The sequence below is a fragment of the Falco biarmicus genome, chromosome 5 (genome assembly GCF_023638135.1).
Source record: "Falco biarmicus isolate bFalBia1 chromosome 5, bFalBia1.pri, whole genome shotgun sequence".
NCBI classification, from domain to species: domain Eukaryota; kingdom Metazoa; phylum Chordata; class Aves; order Falconiformes; family Falconidae; genus Falco; species Falco biarmicus.
The window spans coordinates 22,763,201-22,785,097 of record NC_079292.1 but is presented as its reverse complement, the minus strand read 5'-3'; the positions used below and the strand labels follow the sequence as shown (position 1 = coordinate 22,785,097).

General features: G+C 41.7%; 1 protein-coding gene across 1 annotated transcript in view; it reads left to right on the top strand.

Moving 5' to 3' along the window:
- The window catches only part of ELAPOR2 (endosome-lysosome associated apoptosis and autophagy regulator family member 2), a 103,683-nt gene extending 82,397 nt beyond the window's left edge, over positions 1-21,286 (top strand). The window contains exons 12-22 of the mRNA XM_056341557.1: positions 963-1,065; positions 2,221-2,358; positions 2,662-2,925; positions 3,841-4,014; positions 5,412-5,601; positions 9,830-9,926; positions 11,149-11,250; positions 13,528-13,654; positions 14,363-14,541; positions 15,532-15,697; positions 19,175-21,286. Coding sequence (XP_056197532.1) covers positions 963-1,065; positions 2,221-2,358; positions 2,662-2,925; positions 3,841-4,014; positions 5,412-5,601; positions 9,830-9,926; positions 11,149-11,250; positions 13,528-13,654; positions 14,363-14,541; positions 15,532-15,697; positions 19,175-19,234 — 1,600 coding nt within the window. The 3' untranslated portion in view covers positions 19,235-21,286. The remainder of the gene's footprint in view (positions 1-962; positions 1,066-2,220; positions 2,359-2,661; positions 2,926-3,840; positions 4,015-5,411; positions 5,602-9,829; positions 9,927-11,148; positions 11,251-13,527; positions 13,655-14,362; positions 14,542-15,531; positions 15,698-19,174) is intronic.
- The last annotated feature ends 611 nt before the right edge of the window (positions 21,287-21,897 follow it).

Here is a 21,897-nt window from a genome sequence, read left to right as displayed (position 1 = left end):
TAGCAGCAGATGATTCTGTAAGACCTTTTTTTTTAGCAGTGTTTGCTTCAGTATGAGGTGCCAGCCGGCTGGCTGTCTAGAAACTGAGAAAAGACATTCCCATCCCTCTAGTACCCAGCTAAACCTGCCATGGGGTGGATCCTGGTGCCTGCCCTTAAGAAGTTTTACAGAAACCCAAGTCGCTGTGTGCTGTGGCTCTGGGGAGCTGCACGGTGTGTCCTTCCCCTAGAGCCAGTGGAGAGATGCAGGCAGGAGAACAGGCCATCCCGCCCCTCCTGGACCCTCAGGATGAAATAGCTGCTTGAGGTGCTTGGGTCTCTTTGTTGGAGTCTCTTACAGTCCTAGCTCAGACTGGGTGCCAAACATCAAGGCAGGTAAGGTATGGCAAAGTGAACCTCACCCTGCTTTTGCTGTATCTCAGCTGAGTGGGGCTGTGACTTCTTACATCGAACAAGCAAACGCTGATTCTTATTTTACGATATGGGCAATCAGCAACTAAAGGTAAAGAGAAGCGAGAAATGTACCCATGGAAAAGCTTGGTGTGTCGCGGTTTACTGTTTACTACTTCACAGGGGCGCACCCTGAATACTTCTGGTTTGCATGAAACTCCTGAAAGCGTGTCCCACAGCGGAGGGTAGATACAATTAAATCAGTGTAAATCACTTAAAGCATGTAATGCATTTAAGTGAGAAGATTCCCTGCCACTGTGGTCAAATATGGGTGCCGTTTATGAGGAGGGAACTGTACCATAAAGAAACCAGACATCTGAAAGATAACCCTGTTGCACCTGGTGCCCAGCACAGAGCCGCTGTGCAAACCTGGCCTCCACAGTTCTGCAAGGGCAGGTTTTATGTGACAGGACTTTGATGGTTTCCTCGCTGTACAAAAAGCAATTTGAAGGATTGACTGCTGCCTGTCTGGAGAGCACCTTGTAAATGTTTTGTTCCTTCTCTGTTAAACAGACCTCCGACATCGGTGACAGGAGCAACTGGGTCAGAACTAGGACGGATTACTTTTATTTTTGAGACCATCTGTTCAGCAGATTGTGTGCTGTACTTTATGGCGGTAAGTGAGACCTCTCTCTCCATGACTGAGGACTAAGCCTGGTCTTCCACATGTCACCTTAAGACCTCTACACAGGCGTGATTAGTTGCACTTGGTTTACTCTGGCTAAGATTAAGTATGACATTAGTTTTTAATATCTGCAGTGCACTTGCAGGAAGGGTTTAATGAATGACCCAGCAAAATTCCTCCACCGTGTGAGTTGTGAACCATTCCTCATTATCTGTTTATTGTAAAAGAAATCATTGGACACCAAAGAGCCAAATTTTCCTCTGTTAAACCAACTGATAAAATTCTCAGTGTCTCTCATGCAGTTGAGTTAGCCCTGTCAGTGCCCTGGGGGACCAGTAGGGGAGCAGACAGACGTTTCTCTGCAAAAGCAAAGTGCTCTGTTTTTAACTTTACTTGTCTGCTTACTGAAAGTCCATCAGCTGAGGAAGGTAACTGGATCTGCAGTGGCTCCATTGCCCCATCCATTGCAAAGGGAAGCTGGTCTCTTTTTTTTTTATTTAGTGGTACTTTAAAGGAATCTGCTCTTAATTTAAAGATAATTAAGTGGAAATTTAAAGAATCTACCTTTAGTGGTAATTTAAAGGAATCTGGTTTAAAGGCAAAGCATCTTTTCACTGGAACATTTACAGCTGATGGAGAATAAGAGACATAAACGTAGATAGAACGGGTTTTTCTTGTGTAAAGTTTGATGCTATCTTATAAGCCTCAGTTCTGTTTCACTAGAGATACCAATGAAGTGGGTATCTGAAGATGGCAGAAACTACAATTTTTCTTTAAATTTTGACCTTCCCCTTTCTGTGCTCTGGTACCCATATGTTTTATAACATATATTTCAAATCTGAAAGAACCACTGTGCTGAATCTGTTTTCATAATGTTTATAACTTACTAAAGGACTTTGAACTTAACTGTTGTTTAAACTAGAGCATCTTTTGGAATAGACAGCATTCTCAATTAAAAATATTGCCCATGGCAGAAAACAGAATAAATGTGTTTGCTTTGCTCTCGTTTATTAAATGTTATATGCAATTGGAATGTCCCTAATATATATTAATCACTGTATTATAAAACACTGGTGTTTAGCATAGTATGATCACACTTACTGGTTTGTTGTTGTTTTTTATTTAAATTTTATGTCCATTTTATAGGATGTTAATCGAAAAAATACCAATGTGGTGGAATCATGGGAAAGAAGTAAAGAGAAACAATCCTACACTCACATCATCTCCAAAAATGCTTCCTTCACATTCACCTGGGCCTTTCAGAGAATAAACGAGGGCCAAGATGTAAGTACTTCTTTATGTACAGGGCTTTACAGCACAGCTTTCCTTGGATACTCACTGCCAGAGCTCTTCTCTCGCCCTTCATTGAAGCTTGCTGGCTTTTTGTAAGGGGTGAGTGGCTGTCACTTATAGCAGTCCTTAGGCGGCAGCTGTGGATAAATCATCCACACTGAAAGATAGACAGCAACAGCTAGTTGCTGTAGATAGTCAACCCCTGAATCAGCGCACTGGTGCAGAGAGCTGTGGTTAGTATCCAGATGCAATGGCATGATGATGCCAGGGTGGTGTCCTTGGCTCTCGTTCCAGAGCAGACAGTTCATCAATGACATGGCAAAGATCTACTCTATCACAGTGACCAATGCAGTGGATGGAGTTGCCTCTTCTTGCCGGGCCTGTGCGCTGGGCTCTGAGCAGTCTGGCTCATCCTGCGTGCCCTGCCCGGCAGGACACTACATCGAGAAGGAGACCAGCCAGTGCAAGGAGTGTCCAGCCAACACCTTCCTGTCCATCCACCAGGTCTACGGCAGTGAGGCCTGCATCCCATGTGGGCCTGGCAGCAAAAGCACCAAGGTACAGAAAGCAAGTGCCTCTGAGCAATGGGAAGACAAGGGTTTATTGGGATATAAGTACCCAAAGGGCCAGTTATACTGCTTTCCTACAGGTGTGTGCCTTGTGAGCAGTGGAGTATAATTATAACCAATGATCCCACTTTTCCAAATATGTCCCTTGTCTAATTTCTGTTTGTAAATATGCAGTAAGAAGATAAAATTGACCCCACCAGCTTGAGAAAAGGTTCATTTCTAGAAGCTGTACTGGGGACGGTGTAAGCGCAAGGCGAGCATATATGTTATTTCTACCTAAAACTGTCCCAGACTCCTGCTGTTTTAAACTCAGGGGCTTCCTCTGCTGGTTGGTGTTTCTGTGCCTTTAGAAACCTGTAACAAGTTCCTTTCATATGAAATTGCCCTTAAGCCTAGATAAACTTTTATCATGCACAGCATCCTTTGGCAAGGAGCTGCATGGGGACTTGAAGAACTGCTCAAATTTGTTCATATTCTGCCAGTCTCCAGCTGGGTTCACACCCTGTGGCTGTTTCTTGAGCTGTTTCTCATGTTTTCTTTGTAAGATGCAAGTGCAACTGAGGCCATGTTCTGGTCCGTCTACAGGGCTTTAAACTGGAACATTGGGATCCTAAAAAGCATGCACAACAAAAAAAAAACACCCAAGAAACTGTTTTCTTGGCTAATGCAGCAGAGACCAGAAAGGCCAGGCATAGGAAACTTAAAGTCTTGATATGTGATTGCAAGGGACTGAAACAGAAGTGGGAATTCTCCCAAGGGAAAGGTGAATTATGGGACTAGGAGAAAGTTCCCCTCCATCCTTAACAGGAAAGCAGCCTGGTCTGCACCAGCTTGCTTTAACTCCCGGGTGAATGGTTTGCTGCTGGTGCATAACTGCTCTTTATTGGATGCCTCTTCTGTGAAGGACCACTCTGCCTGCTTCAGTGACTGCCTGGTTTCATACCTGAAGGATAACCAGAGCCTGAATTACGATTTTACCAACCTCAGCCAGGTGGGCTCATTGATGAGCGGACCCAGCTTCACCTCCCGAGGGACCAAGTTCTTCCACTTCTTCAACATCAGCCTGTGTGGCAATGAGGTAAGCTCAGCTGGTGCTGAGTGTCAGGGGGTGCTAATGGATTTGCTGCCCATGTTGATGCTCTGTGAGATCACACTGAGACAGAACAGGGACTCTCCTACAGCTGAGCTGTCACCGGCACCAGGCACATACTTCCCTCTGGATCTTGCTTGGCAGTGCAAAAGGACTTTTGAGCAGCCACGTGATTTTCCAGAGCAGAGATGACAGTGTTTTAGGCATAAGTCATGCTCAGAAGAAAAGCCCTGTCAAATCCCTACCTTTTCTTAGTTCTTGTGCCTTCAAGTCACTTGGGTCACAACCCTGACCCTTTTGCGCTCCCACCAAGGAACTCAAGAGTCTGAGTCTTTCAGTTGCCAATTTCTTTCCATGTTTCCCTCGTGACTTGGCTGGAGGTGTTGCTGTCAGCAGAGCCCCTAGTGACCCTGCTCTCTGCCAGTGGCCGAAGTGCCTGTTGCTGACTTTGATGGCAGCCTTTTAAAGTGGTGGAAAAATTTGCTCAGTCCATGCAAACAATCTCTGCTCCAGAGTTAAGATTTTTCTACCTGGGGCTTGCACTGTACCCAAGCACATACATAAATTGAAGTTTTGGAGCAGTACCAGTGAAGTGTATTGTCCCAAAGCCGATGCATGTATTTACGTTAATGTTCAGCCCTGTAAAGTTCTGAAGTCTCTTTCCCACTTACCAAAGGATTTGCATGAGTTGAGGCAAATGAGTAGTCACATTTCTTTACAGTGTTTTGCATACTTTTAGGTTTAAATATGTGCATAAGTACTACCTAGATTAGAGCTGCTGAAAACTAGATACACAAAGGTACAGATATGCTGATTGGGTCATGAGTGCTTGACATTTTGTCAGAACAACTGAGTCTGGTGATTTCTTTCATTGTTGTTGTTCTGAGATTCTAGCGCTGTTCTTGACACATGACATTAATGTAGCCTTGAAGGCTATGTATCTGTTTAGGGATTTCATGTATTTGTGCTTTGAGAATATTTTATCTGGATTAAACCCCAAATAAAGAGATATTCTACAGTATATTATTTAAAAGCAAGGGAAATATTATTTTCCTTTACAAGCCATTCTATTATGCTCTGCAAGTAAACATTGTGCTGTCAAGATAAACAGACGCGTGCTTGTAGTACAGGTTCCTGATAAGACACATACCAGAGGTGACATAGTGTTTCTCAGTCTGTACAGGGCTTTAATCGGAGCTTCACAATTGTGCAGTTTGTTGTTGCAATTTGTCCCTCTCATGATAGGATCATCAAGTTGTTTCTAAGGTGCATTAATGAAACTCATCCAGTTTGGAGTCAGGAAGGCTTCAGTCTCTCCCTTCCCAAACTTTTTCATGTCTTATCAACAACCAACAGCTTCCCCGTTTTTTCCCGATTGTCCACAGGGGAAGAAGATGGCTATTTGCACTGACAATATCACAGATATTACTCTGAAGGACATGGTTGCAGAATCAGAAGATTTTTCCAATTTTGTGGGAGCTTTTGTCTGTCAGTCCACCATCATCCCGTCGGACAGCAAGGGTTTCCGAACAGCCCTGGCTCTGCAGTCCAACAGCCTTGCTGACAGGTTCTTAGGTACATGGTTTATCTTCTGCTTATTGTTATCATTGGATATACTCTCATGTATTTAGGGCTGCAGAGTAAACCCTTCTCAGCTCAGCAGCGCTGCATTGCCTTGGGGAAAGAGTGAGGGGGCAGTCCAAGATTTGGTCCCCGCTTTGTTCCTGAGCTGTGGAGCAGATCTGGACAGATGCTGTGGCTTTTTGCTGCCGTTTCAGCTCAGCTGATGGAGGGAGGAGAAGAGTAAGGGCTGCCCCCATTCTTTGTTTTCCATGCCTGTATTACTCACTCTTCCCCGTGTTTGGTCTGGTGGGTCCCAGGGTGTATAGAATTTCAGCACAGAAATCTGGAGAATGTAATTAAAAAGCACTGGTTTCTTTCATGTTTCCTAGTCACCTCATGCAGGGCAAGGCCAGTCGCTGTGTAGTCGTGTTAGTCCAAGTGTTTCTGCCCATGTCAAGTCCCCACTTGGGCAATTTCAGAAGAAGAAACTGGTGCTGGGACATAATTAGGTAAGGAAGGAGGAGGCTTAGGGCAGCATGGGGCTGCGCACATCATTAAGCCTTGCATTGCTGCGGCTCACAGGTTCCCGGAGTCTGAGGCCAGATTAGACAATAACATCATTTAGTCTGCTCACCTATCCGTTACAGGCACTGTTTGTACTTTCTCCCTGGCTCTGAGCCCAGAATCTCATGTTTGACAGAAGCACATCTTTGGAAGAGCATTCAACCTGGGCTTTTAAGGCTGCCAGAAAGAAAAGCTTTGCCACAGTCATTGGTATTTTTTTCCACTGGTCAGACACTGTCCCTGTACTTTGTTTTAAAGCAGACTTGTTTCCTGTTTGAATTTGCCTGGCTTCAGTTTTCACTTCTTGCTGCTTGTTATTCTTGCTCCATTTCACACACACATTTTTCCTCCTTGGAGAAATATTTTGTGTACTGGAATTATCACACCCTCCAAAATCTGCTTTTCTGATAAACTAAGTAGAACATGTTCTTCTAAGTCTCTTGCTGTCATGTATTCCTCTCAAGCATCTGAATAATTTTTTAGGCTTTTTATGCAGCCTCTAAATTGTTATTATATTGTCTTAAACTGTATGCATCAGAATGGAGTAGTATTCCAGTATTTAATTCACTATAATGGCAATAAAAATCACTTCCATATTTGTATTTACATGCAAGGATGGAATCCTCAAGGCCTTTCTCCAGTCTCCTGGGATTTCACGATGGCTTCTTGGATCTGATGTCCACTCTAGAGCTTTTTTCAGAGTTACAGTTTCCAAAGGAAAGTCTCTTTTCCTTAGGACCAGCCTTCATCCCTTGCTGCACTTGTTTGCACTATGTGTGTTTCGTTTGGTTGGGACCAGCTTACCAAATGAACCAAGTTGCTCTGTATTTTATTCCTGCTCCTTTTAATCTTTGTCTCATCTACATACTTCACAAACAGCGATTATATTGTTATTTGCAGATCCGTGATGATAATTTTGCATTTTGGGACTCCAGTATCAATGCCTACAGAAGCCTGGAGACATGCCACATTTGATGACAATTTCCCTTGGCCAGATAATTTTATAATTAGTTAATTAAATACTTTTTAATCCAGAGTGTGCACTTATTTGATAGTACACTGCTAACTGTTTAATTAGAATCTCATGTGGTAATTAGTGAAATGCTTGATAAATTTATGTAATTTTCTTTAGCAACCAACTTCATCAGCATTCAAGGAATGAAATCAGATTTATTCAACAAGAGCTGTTCTCCATACATTCATCGCTCTCTACAACTACCTGACAGGAGGCTGTAGGCAAGGGAGGTCAGTCTCTTCTCCCAAGTAACAAGTGACAGGTCAAAAGAACATGGCCTTGAGTTGTGTCAGGGGAGGTTTAGATTTGGTATCAGGAAAAATGTCTTCGCTGAAGGGGTGCTCAGGCATTGGAACAGGCTGCCCAGGGAAGCTGTTGAGTCACCATCCCTGGAGGTATTGAAAAGACATGTAGATGTGGCGCTTAGGGATGCACTTGACAGTGCTGGGTTAATGGTTGGACACGATGATCTTGAAGGACTTTTCCAGCCTAAACGCTTCCATGATTTTATGTTGACTGTCACTCATTATGTATCCATCCATTAACTGAGACCCATCTTCCACTTACCATTCCTGTTACTTTGCCTCGTCACATTAGCCACACTGTAATTTGGTTCACCATATCCCCTCTCCACCAGTCTTTTGACATTTTGCTATCACTAAAAAGCTCTATTCAAGGTCACTCTGAAGTATGGGTTTTCTAGTTTATAAGTGTTCATGCCAAATAAATGCCAGTATCGTCTCCTGCCACTGAAGGAATGAGGTGTTCAGTCATTGTCTTGGAAAAACAAGGAGATAGTCCTGATTGATATCTTTTCTCTGTATTTGGAAACATACTCTTCTACTGCCTTTTCTTTATCACAATTGTTAAATTTTAGAAAGGTTGAAGTTTGCCCTTCCTATCCATAAGATGTACTTTTATTTCTAGTATTTCTAAAAAAGCTCCAAACATTTCCTAGTGCTGCCAAACACAGACTTTCCCCTGAAGTCTTTAGCATCCATTATCATTTTTCTGTAACTCATGACTTCTGATTTTATTTGAGTCTTTATTCCCCCTCCATTAAGCTTGTGCCAATGTTTGTTTCTGAATTGCTCTATTACTGCTGTTCTGATCCAAGGTGGACTCTTAGTCAAAGCTATTGTCATTCTTGAGAGAGTCATTGTGGCTTTTAGCCATATAATTAATATCCTCTGAAGAATGACTTATGTTTTTCACACTTGGTTTTGCTTCTAGTGTTCTTATTTTTGAGAAACTGCACTTTGCGATACCTTCTCTACAGTACTGCATATTGGATGGGAATATTCTCTCTTTGCTTCTGTTGAGTATAATAAGGTCCCTAGAAGCTATTATCTTCCAGTTTAGTGAGTAACTAATATCTGTCCATTGTGTTGCAACCCAAATTTAAGTTACTCTGTATTCGACGCAATTGCTTTGATGAAAGGAAATGATGGTCCTTGCTGACATCAGCGTATGGTCTCAGAACAGAAGCCCCTCTGCAATGATGTGACATCTTTCTGCAGATGTCCTGATGGTTGCTGCGACACCGCTCATTTTGTTCTGCCTGTTGATGTGATGCTCTGTAGCTGTGCCTCACCTGCAAGCCCTCCTGAGCTATCTTATGAGCACATTGATCCATGTGCTTTCATAATCCCAGGCTCTGACTTGTCCTACTTCAGGTAGTTGTGTCTAATGCAAACTGTCACCTTCGTTATCTATTACATTTACCTAAAAGGGTTATAACCAGACATGGATTTTCCAGCTGTGTGAATCGTCCTCCCAAATGTAATGCCAGTCGAGTCAGTCAAGTCAAAGTCTTAAGAATTCAGCTAGGCTGTCTGCAACTGCTGCACGAACAAGTGGAAACTTTTCTTCAGTCTTTCCTTCTCCCCACCAGTTGCTGGCTGCTACCAGTTTTTCTTGTTGTTCTACCAATTTTTCACCTCACTAGAAGGATGCAGCCTGACCCATTTGTACAGTTCACTTTTCTGAAATGTTGCAGTGCAGCACCAATATTTTCTGTCTTCTTTGGTTCATGGGGTTGGAAGGATCTCTGAAAAGTCTGGTCACTTGAATTTTCCTCTTTTTCAGCTCTTCTCCAAAATCCATGTAGACCCATGTAACCTGTGTTGTTTTACACACCAGACTGTCGTTTGTTCCAAAGTGTGCCATCAGGGATTGCCTACAACTCCATAACCCTTCTGAATCTTTTGCATCTTTCCGTTTTTCTCCCACAGTACTGCATATTTCTCAGGGTGTTACATGGTTATGATGTGTTAGGTTTATATATTCAAGGCACATGCTTTGAAGAGTTGGTTGGATCAGATATCTTCAGCAATCCTTTCCCAACCTAAATTATTTTATGATTCTGTAATACCCTGTGATTGGTTTAAATTTGTACAAAAGAGTAAAACTTATTTACACTGGTGTCATTTTTTTTGTTATGTCTATATGATGAAATCAGAATGTGTGAGGACTGTGTAAGGAATGTAAAAATCTGTAGTTTAGTTAGAAGAAAGTGTAACATATGGTAACGTCACTAAATGCTATTAAGTGAGACCCATACCTTTCAGACTGAGAAAATGCTGTATGTGAACCCCTCAGAAATCCATTATTAGCTTGGTGGTTTTGTTGTTGTTTTTTTTTCCCCTTCTCATATTTTAGGAGCTACTGTTGAAACAACACTGGAAAATATCAGCATCAAGACAGATATGTTTCCTCCCTCTCCAAGCAAAATACCTGATGTACATTTCTTTTACAAGTAGGTAAAAAATACTGTTTATAGGTACGTCAAATGTCTTCATTTGTTTAAAAGAAAGTAAAACTGTGAGGGGAAATCTTTAATCCACCTTTAATCTTTATCACTTTAATCCGTATCTGGCTGATATTGATTAGCATGTTGAAGAATATCTTATGAAATCAGCAAACATTACTTATTCAAATCTAAATTATACTTGATCTGTAGAGAGTGATACCAGAGCTTTGCTTCATCCAGGTGCCACTGCCAGCGTCACTTTCCATCCTTTCCATAATTTCTCATATATGGCTTTGATATGTCCACTTCCTGAGGCATATTTTCTTTCACATGCATTTGTCTTTGCTTTGATGCTACAAAAATGAACTAATCAAGGTTAAAAATAATTGTTCCAACCTGCACAGTTACTAGTGTCCTTTTCCTGTTCTTCACTTTCCTTCATAAAAAGAACACCTCAGCTTGAGTAAGAAGTAGCTCAAAGATCACCTTGATTAAGATGTCTACATGCCAGTGTCTTCATGTGAACTGTGTTTCTAAGCTTGGACTCTGGAGCCTGTGGGGGTATTCAGCTTATCTTAAGGCACATATCTATATTAGTTCTACTGATTGGCTCACTAGATTGTGTTGGCTTTAGTGATAGGTCTTAATTGGCTATAGCACTTTGGATATCAACATTTTATGCATATGTGAATACCTAAATTATTCTGCAAACTGACCCCCCCCACCAGTGACCCTACTTTGACTATGTTATGAACCTGTCTTACAATGTCTGTTGTGTTGGAATAAGGCCCATTTTTTTAATCCCCCTTGCCTTGTGCTACTTCGCGACAGTGCGGTTCTCAGATTACTAGGTGAGGAGAGAACTGTCATAAACTCTCCAGCAGAGTAATACACCAACTACAGCACCTGCGATTCTCTTTTGCAATTGTTCTGTTCTGTTTTGTGGGCAGATTTATTCCTTGACCCAGCAGAATTCAAACCAGCTGGAAAAAATGGGGCAGTTCCCTGAGTGGCATCTCAGAGCGCTTGGAGATTTAAATGAAGTGGTGAAACTGACCCACCTTCTGTTGCTCCTTTTTTTTTCTTCCAGCTGACAAAGACAAAAGCACTGTGGTAAAGGGTATTTCTTTAGTATTGCAGTTGCATAAATGGACAGAGACCTACAAAAGAGCAACATATATTTACTGTAGTGGAAGCGTATTGCATTTCTCCTCTTGCTTGACATTAGGTCTTCAACGGTGACAACCTCCTGTGAAAATGGCCGTGCAACTGTAGTGACAATGAGATGCAATCCCAGCAAACCAGACCAAGGAGAGCTTTCTGTGCCCAGGTATTTAAGTATTTGTATCGTAGCTGTGCCAAAAAGCCTTTTCTCCACAGATTATTTTTACAAAACCTGTTAGTAATTGTATACTTAACAGCAATGAGAAGTGCTGTCTCCATCCTTAGCCACCCAGGAGGTCTCATTCGTTTCTCCTAGGTGAAGGGCATGTGTGTCCATCACCTCCCAGCAGAGGAAATGCTGTGTGATATTTAGGCTGTGTGGTATGAGAGATTAGAACATGGGCAGGTTGTTCCAAGCTTAAAGCTAAAAGAAAATGTAGTGATGTTTTCTTGTCTCCATTTCTTCTTTATTTCAATTCCTTATTTTTATCTTTAGCCTCCTGATTAGAACTGCCTAGTTGGGACTTTGAGAGGTGGTTATTCTTCCTTGATCTGCAGCAGTGGCTGTGGACAAAGTGATTTTTTTGAAAAAAAGCAACCTGTCCTAGGAACTGTGAAATCTACTGTTGTGATGCTTACATGAGCCCTGACTGTCTAGTTCAAGTTTTAGATTATTTATGTGTCTCATCACTTTAGTTTGTACCCTGGACTCCTTGTAACAGTTGTGTTTAATTTGGCTGACTTTCCCCCCCCCCTCTTCACTCTGATTCAGATAATTTCAAAAAACTTCTTTGTTCCAAAGTCCAGTTGATGCCTGCACCAGAAAAGCTGCAGAGAAAAAGCAGTAAAACAATTAATTCTATTACACTTTAGCAATACCCTGTAATTCTTCAGAAGTTCCCTTTGGCTCTAATACCCCCCCTCTTTGGCTGTAATAGGCCCATTTTATCTGGACATTACTATAAATGTGCTGATAGCCCTCTTGCTCATCTTCCTCCCCAGAAGTTAAGTCCTCTTCCCACAAGCTAGCAGCATGTGAAGTGTGGGATCTTCTGTGATCCCTGTCCCTCTTGGGATGGGTGAACCATGCTCACCTGAATGAAGGCAGAGAGACTTCTGCTTCACAGGTGGTGGATGAGTGATTGATGTTTGAACGCCTTTGGAGGTGCTTACCCTAGTTTCTTAGGGACCTGACACAGTACAAATTATGCTGGGCAGCAAACCACTATCTATCAGCTGCCGTGTGGAAATCCTCCTGGTGTCCTTCCAGTGTTACAGGTCGAACACGATGTGAGCTGTGGTAATTCACCAGTAGTGAGGGACGAGCAACCTATCTCGATTTTAGAAGTGTGAGCATGGGCAGAAACAGCACACAGCTAACAGGACGTACCTTATCTCAGTTCTTGTTGACTTCTTCCTTCCTAGCCCTCTTTGATTAGCTCAGCAGACAGACAGCTATTTTCAGATGGCAAGGTATCTGATATATATGTCAGGTAATGCTGCATGTAACTCCTTGATCCTCCAGACATAGTGTTTAGTATCATATGAAGTTACAGTACAAGATGAAAGCAGTTGAGGAGAAAGGTCTGTCAATGCTCTTGCCATGTACATTGAAAAAAATGTTCCATAATCCAGTAAGGACAGTTGTCAGTTACTCAAATCAGGATAAACCAGAACGGGCTTTTAGGGCTGTGGATTTTTCAGTCCTTCAGATCAGGATAACAGATTTCCAGATGATACAGAAAAAAAATCTGTATGGATATATTTTACATTTACATGACCTCGCTTCTCACATGGACTTTTGGCCACTGCTGCTGTTAGACCTGATGTAATTGTCAGTAACAAAAGCTGTGTGAATGTCCTGCCATTGCCAGTACAACTTCCTTCTGCAGGCAGAATACAAAGTAGGGCCATTAGTCTTTCTTAGACTAAGAGAAGCTGTTATTTCTTTATTAACTGATGAACATCCTTCTAGTAACTAACCATGACAGGACAAGTCCATTCCATATGGACGAAAGCACCCAGACATCATTAGAACAACAGAAGGAACCAGATAGCAGCATTCATGTGGAGCAGTCCCCCAGCGCAGGAAAAGATTGACAGAGTTGCATGCTGGCCTAGACCATGCTGGTGAAGTGTTGGAGCAGTTCTGCTGGTCTCCAAAGTGTGCTTCTTTCTCTCTCTTCTGCGTAGGTGCGTGAGTAGCACTCACTCCCAGGAACCGAATGGTTATTTTAGACCTCTGGCAGCCCAATGTCTGTTTTCACTTGAGAAAGCATTTTACAAACTGGGAAAAATTCTTCCCCTGGATTGTTCCAGGCTAGGTGGATGTTTACCCATTTTTCATACTCGCCTTTGCCAATCTTCAGCAGCAGAGTGTGGAGTGAGGATGCAAACCCCAGAGCATTTCATAAGTGATAACTAAGCTTTGTTCTCCTCCTAGCTTATGCCCTGCAGGCACCTGCGATGGATGCACTTTCTACTTTGTATGGGAAAGTGCAGAAGCTTGCCCTCTCTGCACAGAGCAAGACTACCACGAGATTGAGGGAGCCTGCAAAAAAGGATTTCAGGTACAGGACCCATGTCTCCAAGTCAGATGGGTTCATTTGGGTATAACTTGGACTCTGTTGAAATTCCTTATGCAAATTGATACATAAGTGCAGGTGGAGTTGGGACATCTCAGTCCAGGCTCTGAGCTGACCTGCAAGTCTTACTGGTGAGATGCTGTGTTGAGACTCAGGGATATTCGTGCCCATGGTGGCATGGCTCCTGTATGGATTCACACATGCAGGCAAGTTATTTGTGAAGGGTAGAGTGTCCAAAGGACTTCAATCCTTTAATAGCCACAAACATCAGGGGTAGGCTGGGAGAGGATTCAGAATTTCAGGTCAGAAATTCATCCTTCCTTGCAATTTTTTGCTGCTGCCTTCTCTAGTCAAATATTAGGAAGTTGTTTTGCACAGGCTCAGAACTGTCAACAGCTCCAATGCAGGCACAACACATTCGCAATTGCTGATCAGCCTGTACTGTGCCAGGTGAAGAACAATAGGGAAGGGGAAATCTTTTTGCCACCTCTGAACCTGCAGGCACAGTCAAGGAGACAAATTAATAGACAGTATGACTCCGCCTGGAGTCTGAAAACCTTAAGTACATGTTTTGATTTGCTTTCATTGAAAAAATATCTAATGTTTCTACCTCAAAACACCCTGTTTTCTTCAACTTTAAGTAGTTCTCTTTTCCTACAAGCAGCTCACTTTTTGGTGTTTTCTGTTTGAAAGGAAACCTTGTACGTATGGAATGAGCCAAAGCATTGCATTAAAGGGGTTCCTTTGCCAGAAAAAAGGACCAGCACTTGTGAAACAGTGGATTTTTGGCTAAAAGTTGGAGCTGGTGTTGGTGCTTTCACAGCTGTTCTGCTCATAGCCTTGACTTGCTATTTTTGGAAGAAGAACCAAAAGTAAGTACTGCAAATTGTGTTCCATTTTAAAGTAAGCTAAAAGCTTGGTGTAGTGAACAGAAATACATTTCATGGATCTGACCTTATGACAAAGTTGATGAGAAATACCATGTTGGATCAGTCTGTTTATCCACCAAGTTGAGGTTTCTTCTGCTGACAGTGGCTATCGAAAATACTAGTGAGGAAAGTATAGAAAATCCACAGTAATTTGTTATGGCATAATTTCCCAACAGGAAATTTTAGCTGAGAGTTTAAAGTTGACCTTAGGTCCTGAAGCAACACGGTTTCCCTCAAGGTCTGAAGACCAAAAGGATATCTATCCAATCTAATTAGGCCCTTTCAACTGGGTTAAAATAAGGTTCTTGACCCTGTATTGCTTAGGTCTGTTTTGGCAGGACACATCTGGTATGCATCCGGAAGCTCCCTGTTTCTCAGAATGAACATACTGACTGTTCCCCATCCCCATTGTCCTTTGTTTCCCAGATCTCATGGCATAAACTTTCAAAATGTGATTCCACATCCACGGGATTTCATCACCCCATAGCACATCCAGCTTCACCTAATCCAGACTTCAGAGTCCCCAGCTCTTGCTGCCTTCTCCACATGCTCTCCAGTCCCCCATAGCCTCCTTGGACAGAAGTGTGATGCAGATTCTGGTACAGGCTGAAGTCAGACCTGCTGTTGCCCCAGCCTGAGCACAGGTCGCACTTCTTCCTGCAAGAAATCCTCTCGACCTACTTGCCTACTTCTGGTCTTTTGGGAGAACATGGCTCTTTTATAAGGGTAGAGGACTAATCTGGAGAGCAGGAGCTCGATGTATTGTTAATACTGTTTTGGTTACATGTTTTTAGATGATTGAAAAGTATCTAATTTCCAGTAGGTACCTCAGTAGTAGCTACGTGGAAAGACTGCAGATAATCTAAATTACAAAAATTTGAATACAGGATATTTGTAAAAAAAATCTATGCCTGTCTGGCTTTGTATCTTCAGGCTGGAGTATAAATATTCCAAATTAGTGATGACAGCGAACTCAAAAGAGTGTGAGCTACCAGCTGCTGACAGCTGTGCTATAATGGAAGGAGAAGATAATGAAGAAGAAATAGTATATTCAAATAAGCAGTCATTGCTGGGGAAGCTCAAGTCCTTGGCAACGAAGGTGAGTAGTAATTACTACCATTAATACTAAAAATAATTATTACCTTTATTTGTTACTGGACATGGTGAGGCTGGGATGCTGATTTGCATGGTGTTCTGTGCAGCCTCCCATGCACACTTCACCCAGTCTGTAGCTGATCGGCTGAAATCCACAGTATGGACAATGATAAGAATTGTAGCAGAGTATTGAGTAAATGCTTCCTCTTCTGCAGAGAGGTTTCAGTGGCATTCTTTATTGTATGGGTGATACCTAAAAAGAACACTTAATGGCTAGGGAAACTCTCTGCCCAGATTCCTACCAGATGCCTCCATGGCGGAGGTAAACACAGCTATTATAGATACAGAAAATTAACACTGGGAAGCTAGCCACCCGCCAGCCCCTTGCAGATCACCTGGGCTGGCTTCATGGCTGACGTGTGAACCACCATTTAGGGTACTGTGGGATTCAGTTGAAGAGGAGGCATCAACCACAGCCTGTTACCCTGTACAGCAACCTCCTCCATTTCAGTGGGAAGCAACAGCAAAAAGGTTTTTCTGCAGCACGTGTGATATGGGTTGTTGCATGTCTGAATTCATAGCACAAAGATTTTTGGTGTCTTTTGAACATTTCTGAGGGGAGAAACAGAGGACCGTCATGGCAGATTCCACAAGCGCTTTGGTCTTTATTCCAAATGCCTTGAAGTCTGTGGGGAGAGTAGTGTTGTCTTTAAGGCAGGCCGTCTGGGGCATCTATTAAAAACAGGATAAAGGTGGATGACCTTTTACATTTCAAACAGTTTGCTGCTGTGGGTTGTTTCAAAATAGGAAGGCTTCTTAAAAGATCATAATAAAAATTATTTTTAAAAGTCACTCTCTTTTTTCTTGTCCAAATATTTCAGAATGTTGCATTTTGAGATTTTTTTATTTTTATCTCGTAGTCCTTTCTGTGGTTGAGTGCAATGTAATAAAAACCAGGGCACCTCGTTTCTTTTCCCCTACTTTCTCTTCTTTTTCTTCTTTTATTTTTTTTTTTATTAGACTGTTGTCCTCTTTCCATGCTACCTGCTCCCCAGATCTCCCACCTAGGAAAAGTTGCCATTACATAGCTAAGATGTGGAACTTCCCCTTGACCCCAGCCTGACTATTTGTTTTGCAAAATCAATTTTGTTCCTTCTGGAAAAGGGCAGAAATTCAATATTAATTCTTAATTCAATATTGAGAATAATGCAAATGTAAATAAAATTATATCACATCAAATTTTGTGGTGGTGTTGCAAAAAAATTAAGTTGATTCCATTTTGAATCCTATAGGGAATGACTTTGAAACACTGGTGATGTTTTTTGTCCATGAAATGGCTTGGCTGGCAGTGTCATGACCAGTGCTGCTGGTGAGGGTCATGTTTTGCTGTACCCCTGATCGGTGTTAAAGCTTTGCTGACTCTGTTTGCAGCACCCACCACTGTCTCCTTCCTGATTAGAAATGTAGAGATGAGAGCATGGGAGAGTGTTAGAGCGAGCCCAGAGGAGGCCGTGGAGATGCTCAGAGGGCTGGAGCCCCTCTGCTGTGAGGCCAGGCTGGGAGAGCTGGGGTGGTTCAGCCTGGAGCAGAGAAGGCTCCGGGGAGACCTTGGAGCAGCTCCCAGTACCTAAAGGGGCCGGCAAGAAAGCTGGGGAGGGACGTTTTACAGGGGCCTGCAGCGACAGGACAAGGGGGAATGGCTTTAACCTGAAAGAGGGGAGATTTAGATTGGATACTGGGAAGAAATTCTTTACTGTGAGGGTGGTGAGGCACTGGCAGAGGCTGCCCAGAGCAGCTGTGGGTGCCCCATCCCTGGGGGTGCTCAAGGCCAGGTTGGACGGGGCTGGGAGCAACCTGGTCTAGTGGAAGGTGTCCCTACCCATGGCAGGGGGGTGGAACCAGATGGCCCCTTCCAACCCAAACCATTCTACGTTTCTATGGTTCTATGAAAAGCTGGTTGTTGGTTTTTTTCCTCTCTTTAAAGTAAGCTTTAGTACTTTAGTATTCAGACCACTTCAGTGCCTATTTGGACTCAAAATGAGTTTTCTAAAGTTCCTGGGTCCATTGTAGCAGGCTCCCTGAGTAATCTTTCCTTTTTAAACAAGCCTGTCAGATATTTCTAAGCTGGTTCCTTTTTTCCTACTAGATAATCATAGCTGGCAGACTCAGCTTCCAGTACCTCATTAGCTTACTGAACTCCATGTCCTGTATCCCTGTAGATAACTGGAATTTAATATATATTTCTCCAAAACAAATAAGCATCAGTTTTCGTTTATGCAAAAGATGAGGAAATTCATCTCCTGCTGCATATGCATGTAAAATATGGAAAAAATATATATAGAAAAAGAGCAAAAGTGTAAACTAAGAGATAAAGAAAAATCTGAAGTATCCTAACTATATGTTCAAGCTTCAGGTAATGGCATTTCTATGAAGCAAAACATCTCATGAAGCTGTTTACAGTTTTGAGTACCCAAGGAATTCAGGGCTAGGCCTGTAATATAGAAAGAAATTAAAGAAAAGACTGTTATTTTTAATGGGAATATGGAAGTTAAATACTATGAACCTACTTCAGTTTGGAGGCTGTTCTAGTTCCATTTGTTGTCTCCAGCGTAAGAATAGCAGGTCCTCCAGAACAAGTGTTATGCACTCTGCAGTAGGCTAGCACAATTTTCTCTGCTGCTCCTTCTCATACCTGCGCTAGGCTGTCCTGATCTGAGTCAGATGGCTTCAAGAATCAATCCGATCATGAAGTTAGTTTAACATAGTTTGTACATCAATGAGTATAAAAGATAGGTACATGAAGCAAGCAATGGCATTTTCTAGTGAGTAGTTTTACTAGGGCTCCTTCATTCATTGCTTTTGCATGGACCATTGGGTTGTTCACACCGGCAGTAACGTGCACATCCACACTTCTCACCCTGATGCCTGCTGGCCAGTTGGTCTAGGCTGTCACCCAGCAAATAAAAGACAGAGAGCAAACTCAACCCTCCAGGCCTGATTTTTAAGATGCAGAGTATATGTAGACTCTTTTTGTCCTGTGGGTCTCCCAGAGGAGTTGGGATGGGAATCCAGGAGAGAGGTAGTGGTGTTCACATTCACCAACCTAGCTCCAAACTTTTTATTTATTGTAGGAAACACATTAATAAGTAATAATAACCACAGATATGATTACCTTGCAACTCTGCAGCTCTGACTTACCTGTCCAATGCTACAAGTATGAAATGCAAACTTTCCCTATACCTGCTAAAGTAAATAAAATGAACAATATGTATGGAGTAATTTTGTTGACTATGCAAATTTTTAGAGAATTAGTAGTGCTATTAAAAAATAAAGGGTCAAATTGTGCACTTAATGACTTTGGTAGAAATAAAGTGAGTTCTTTGGCAAAGGCTGCTCTAGAGATAGTAAGAAGTGACTGCAGTAACTGCTGGAGTGAATTTGAGAAATCCCAGCTGATGGGAACCTGTGTTTTCCATTGCAGGAAAAGGAAGATCATTTTGAATCTGTTCAGCTGAAGTCTTCAAGATCCCAGAATATATGAAGAGTTAATGCTGCCTTCAAAGAAACAAACCTAATTTCTATTTTTACAGGACCATATTTTAAACATATTCTGGCACACATTGTAGTGGTGATCTTGGTGAGAAATGCTTGGCCATTTAGAAGGAAAGAAGACAGGAAGCAAACCAGAAAATTGGATTGCCTTATCATGTGATTGAGTACCTTGCCAAAAAAGAAGCAGACGCTTGGATTCCATACTGGGAATGAAATTCAACTCAGGAAGAGATATACATACTGCAAATAACATGAATTTTTTTGCATTCACCTGGGCATTGCTCAGGCATGCCATATTATTTATAGGTACCTTTAATTTCCTATCACTCCTTCTACACATATTCATAAAAAAAATATTTTCAGAGAGGCTCAAAACCTCCTGCAAAGGTTGTTTATTGTCCTTTAGTAGCAAAACTATGCGTCTTTCTTAAAATCAAAATTGTGAATGGTACTCGGAATGAGCCTCAGGTGAGTTTTGAACTTTGGAAAATACTTTTGATTTTGATGCTTTGAAGGGCTGGGTTGTCTATGTTGGCCTCTAAAAAAAAAAAAAAAAAAAAAAGAGGCATGGTGTTGCACCTTCAAGTTGAACCCATTCTGATGCCTGAGTCTTGGCCGTTGGGGTCGGGGTAAAACCTGGAGCTATTAAATTTGAATGTGTTAACTACTGTTGTATGAATTGTAGGCCTGGGCCCATGAGGTTATAGGCTTTAACAGGCTCAAACTCTACAAAGAGAAGGAAAGTGATACCTATAGTGCAAGTTGTACTTGTTCCTCTCTGTGGAAGCTTGTCCTTTCAAGAGAGATTGTTGGCAGTTTCAGTTCCCTCCCTTGGGATGCCAGTAGTCACCTTTCCCTGGGGTGCAAACCAATAAAGCCTGCATTCTAGAGGTAAAGCAAAGGTCTCTACTTCTGGAAATCAGGGGTAAGCTTTGTCGACTGGGAGGCTTATTAGAAATACTCAGCTACCTTTATTCCTGGACCCACGCAAGGAATGAGGATGGATGCCCAGCAGAGCTGAGTGTGGGTTAAGTACCAGCTCAGCACAGCATCTAAATGCTTTCTGCTGTCAGTGCAAGTACCTGCTTTGGAAGAAGGGCACAAACTGGTGCCTTGAAAAGTGGAGGCTAGGTGGACTTTTTCATAAAACCAGCCACATTATAAGCATGTGATCTTCATAATATCCACAGTAATAATTTCCTGAAATTCCCATTGAGTCCAGACTCAAAGGAAGCTGAAACTTAGGCAAAAAAAATATTTGAGTGAAATTATGCAAGACTTGTATAGAGCCAGGAGAAAATGAGGAATGATTCTTGTACTGACCTCTGGTCAGACTCATATTTCCATTATAGCAGAATTATGTGAATTGTGGAATGCATCAAAACCAGAAAAGACACATGGGCAGAAATGGTCTTTTTACTGTAAGGAATATAGATTTTTGATTTTGTATCACTGAGCTAGATCTATCAATAAAAGAGGGCCCACTTTTAAGTAAAATTTAAATTAAACTGAATTTTCTGCACTCTAAATATTTTATTATACTATAGATGTGGACAACAATTTATGAAGTTTAGATTATTTTTTTTTCTTTAGGGAAATTTCAGCTCAGTTATTTTATATCTTCCAGTCAAAGAACACAGGCTTTACTCTTTTGATGGGACATACTTCAGGCATCTTAACTGAAGTGGTGTACATTTTTTGTTGTCCTTGAAAAGGCACTTCACTTTCCCAACAAAGATTTTTATGGGGTATTGTTGAATGTATATTAAATACACATTCCTTTTTGTATATTTTGTACCATTGCACACTTATTATTGTACGTTGTATTTGTTGTCATGATGTCATTTATATGTGGTTGTCAGAGATTATATGCTCACGGAGTAAATGGTTATGGCTTTGGGATTTCACTTCTTGGATCTTTTATGAGGAGGGTTTTTATGTTGTTGATTTTTATTCAACTAGTGTGCTGTAGCATCAAAGATATTTATCTGATGGGCATTCATAAAATAAAGTGAAAATATATTTGAAATGTTGGACTTGAGATGTTTGGTGGGACTGCAGCCTTTCCTGAACATTGCAGGTCTGCAGTGTCGGCTAGAGCTTTTACTGCTATCAAATTGCATCTGTCTACATCCCCTTTAATTTTTTTCCCTTCTTTCTCCCTATGTTTTCCAAACTATAATTACAGTTAATTCCCCAGAACATCACTTCTTCTGTCATCACTGGACCCCTATCTCTGTAATGTCACAATGTCTTAATTTTTATGAATTACATTTAATTTGAGTAATGCCACAGAGGGTTTGTTTGTTTCCCTTCTCTTTCCCTTTTATTTTCCAAATAAAGCAGAGTGACAATTTTTTGTCAGCTCTGACAGACTTTGCTGTATGACCCTTCTCAGGTCTGCTTCCAAATGGTTTGTCATGGTATTGCTGAAAATCCTTCTGGGCAATCTAATAGCATACCTATGCAGTACTGACATAGTGGGATAAACCCAATACTGTAGAGTTTTTTAATCTTAAAATAAGAAAATTGCATTTCCCAACAATTAAGCAGGTTAAAATTGCCGTATTTTAGTTGACTTATGCTATTCTATTCCTCTGTTAAATATGTGGTAAGAGGAGAAGTTTCCATTTTCCCATAAGAGGCAAATTT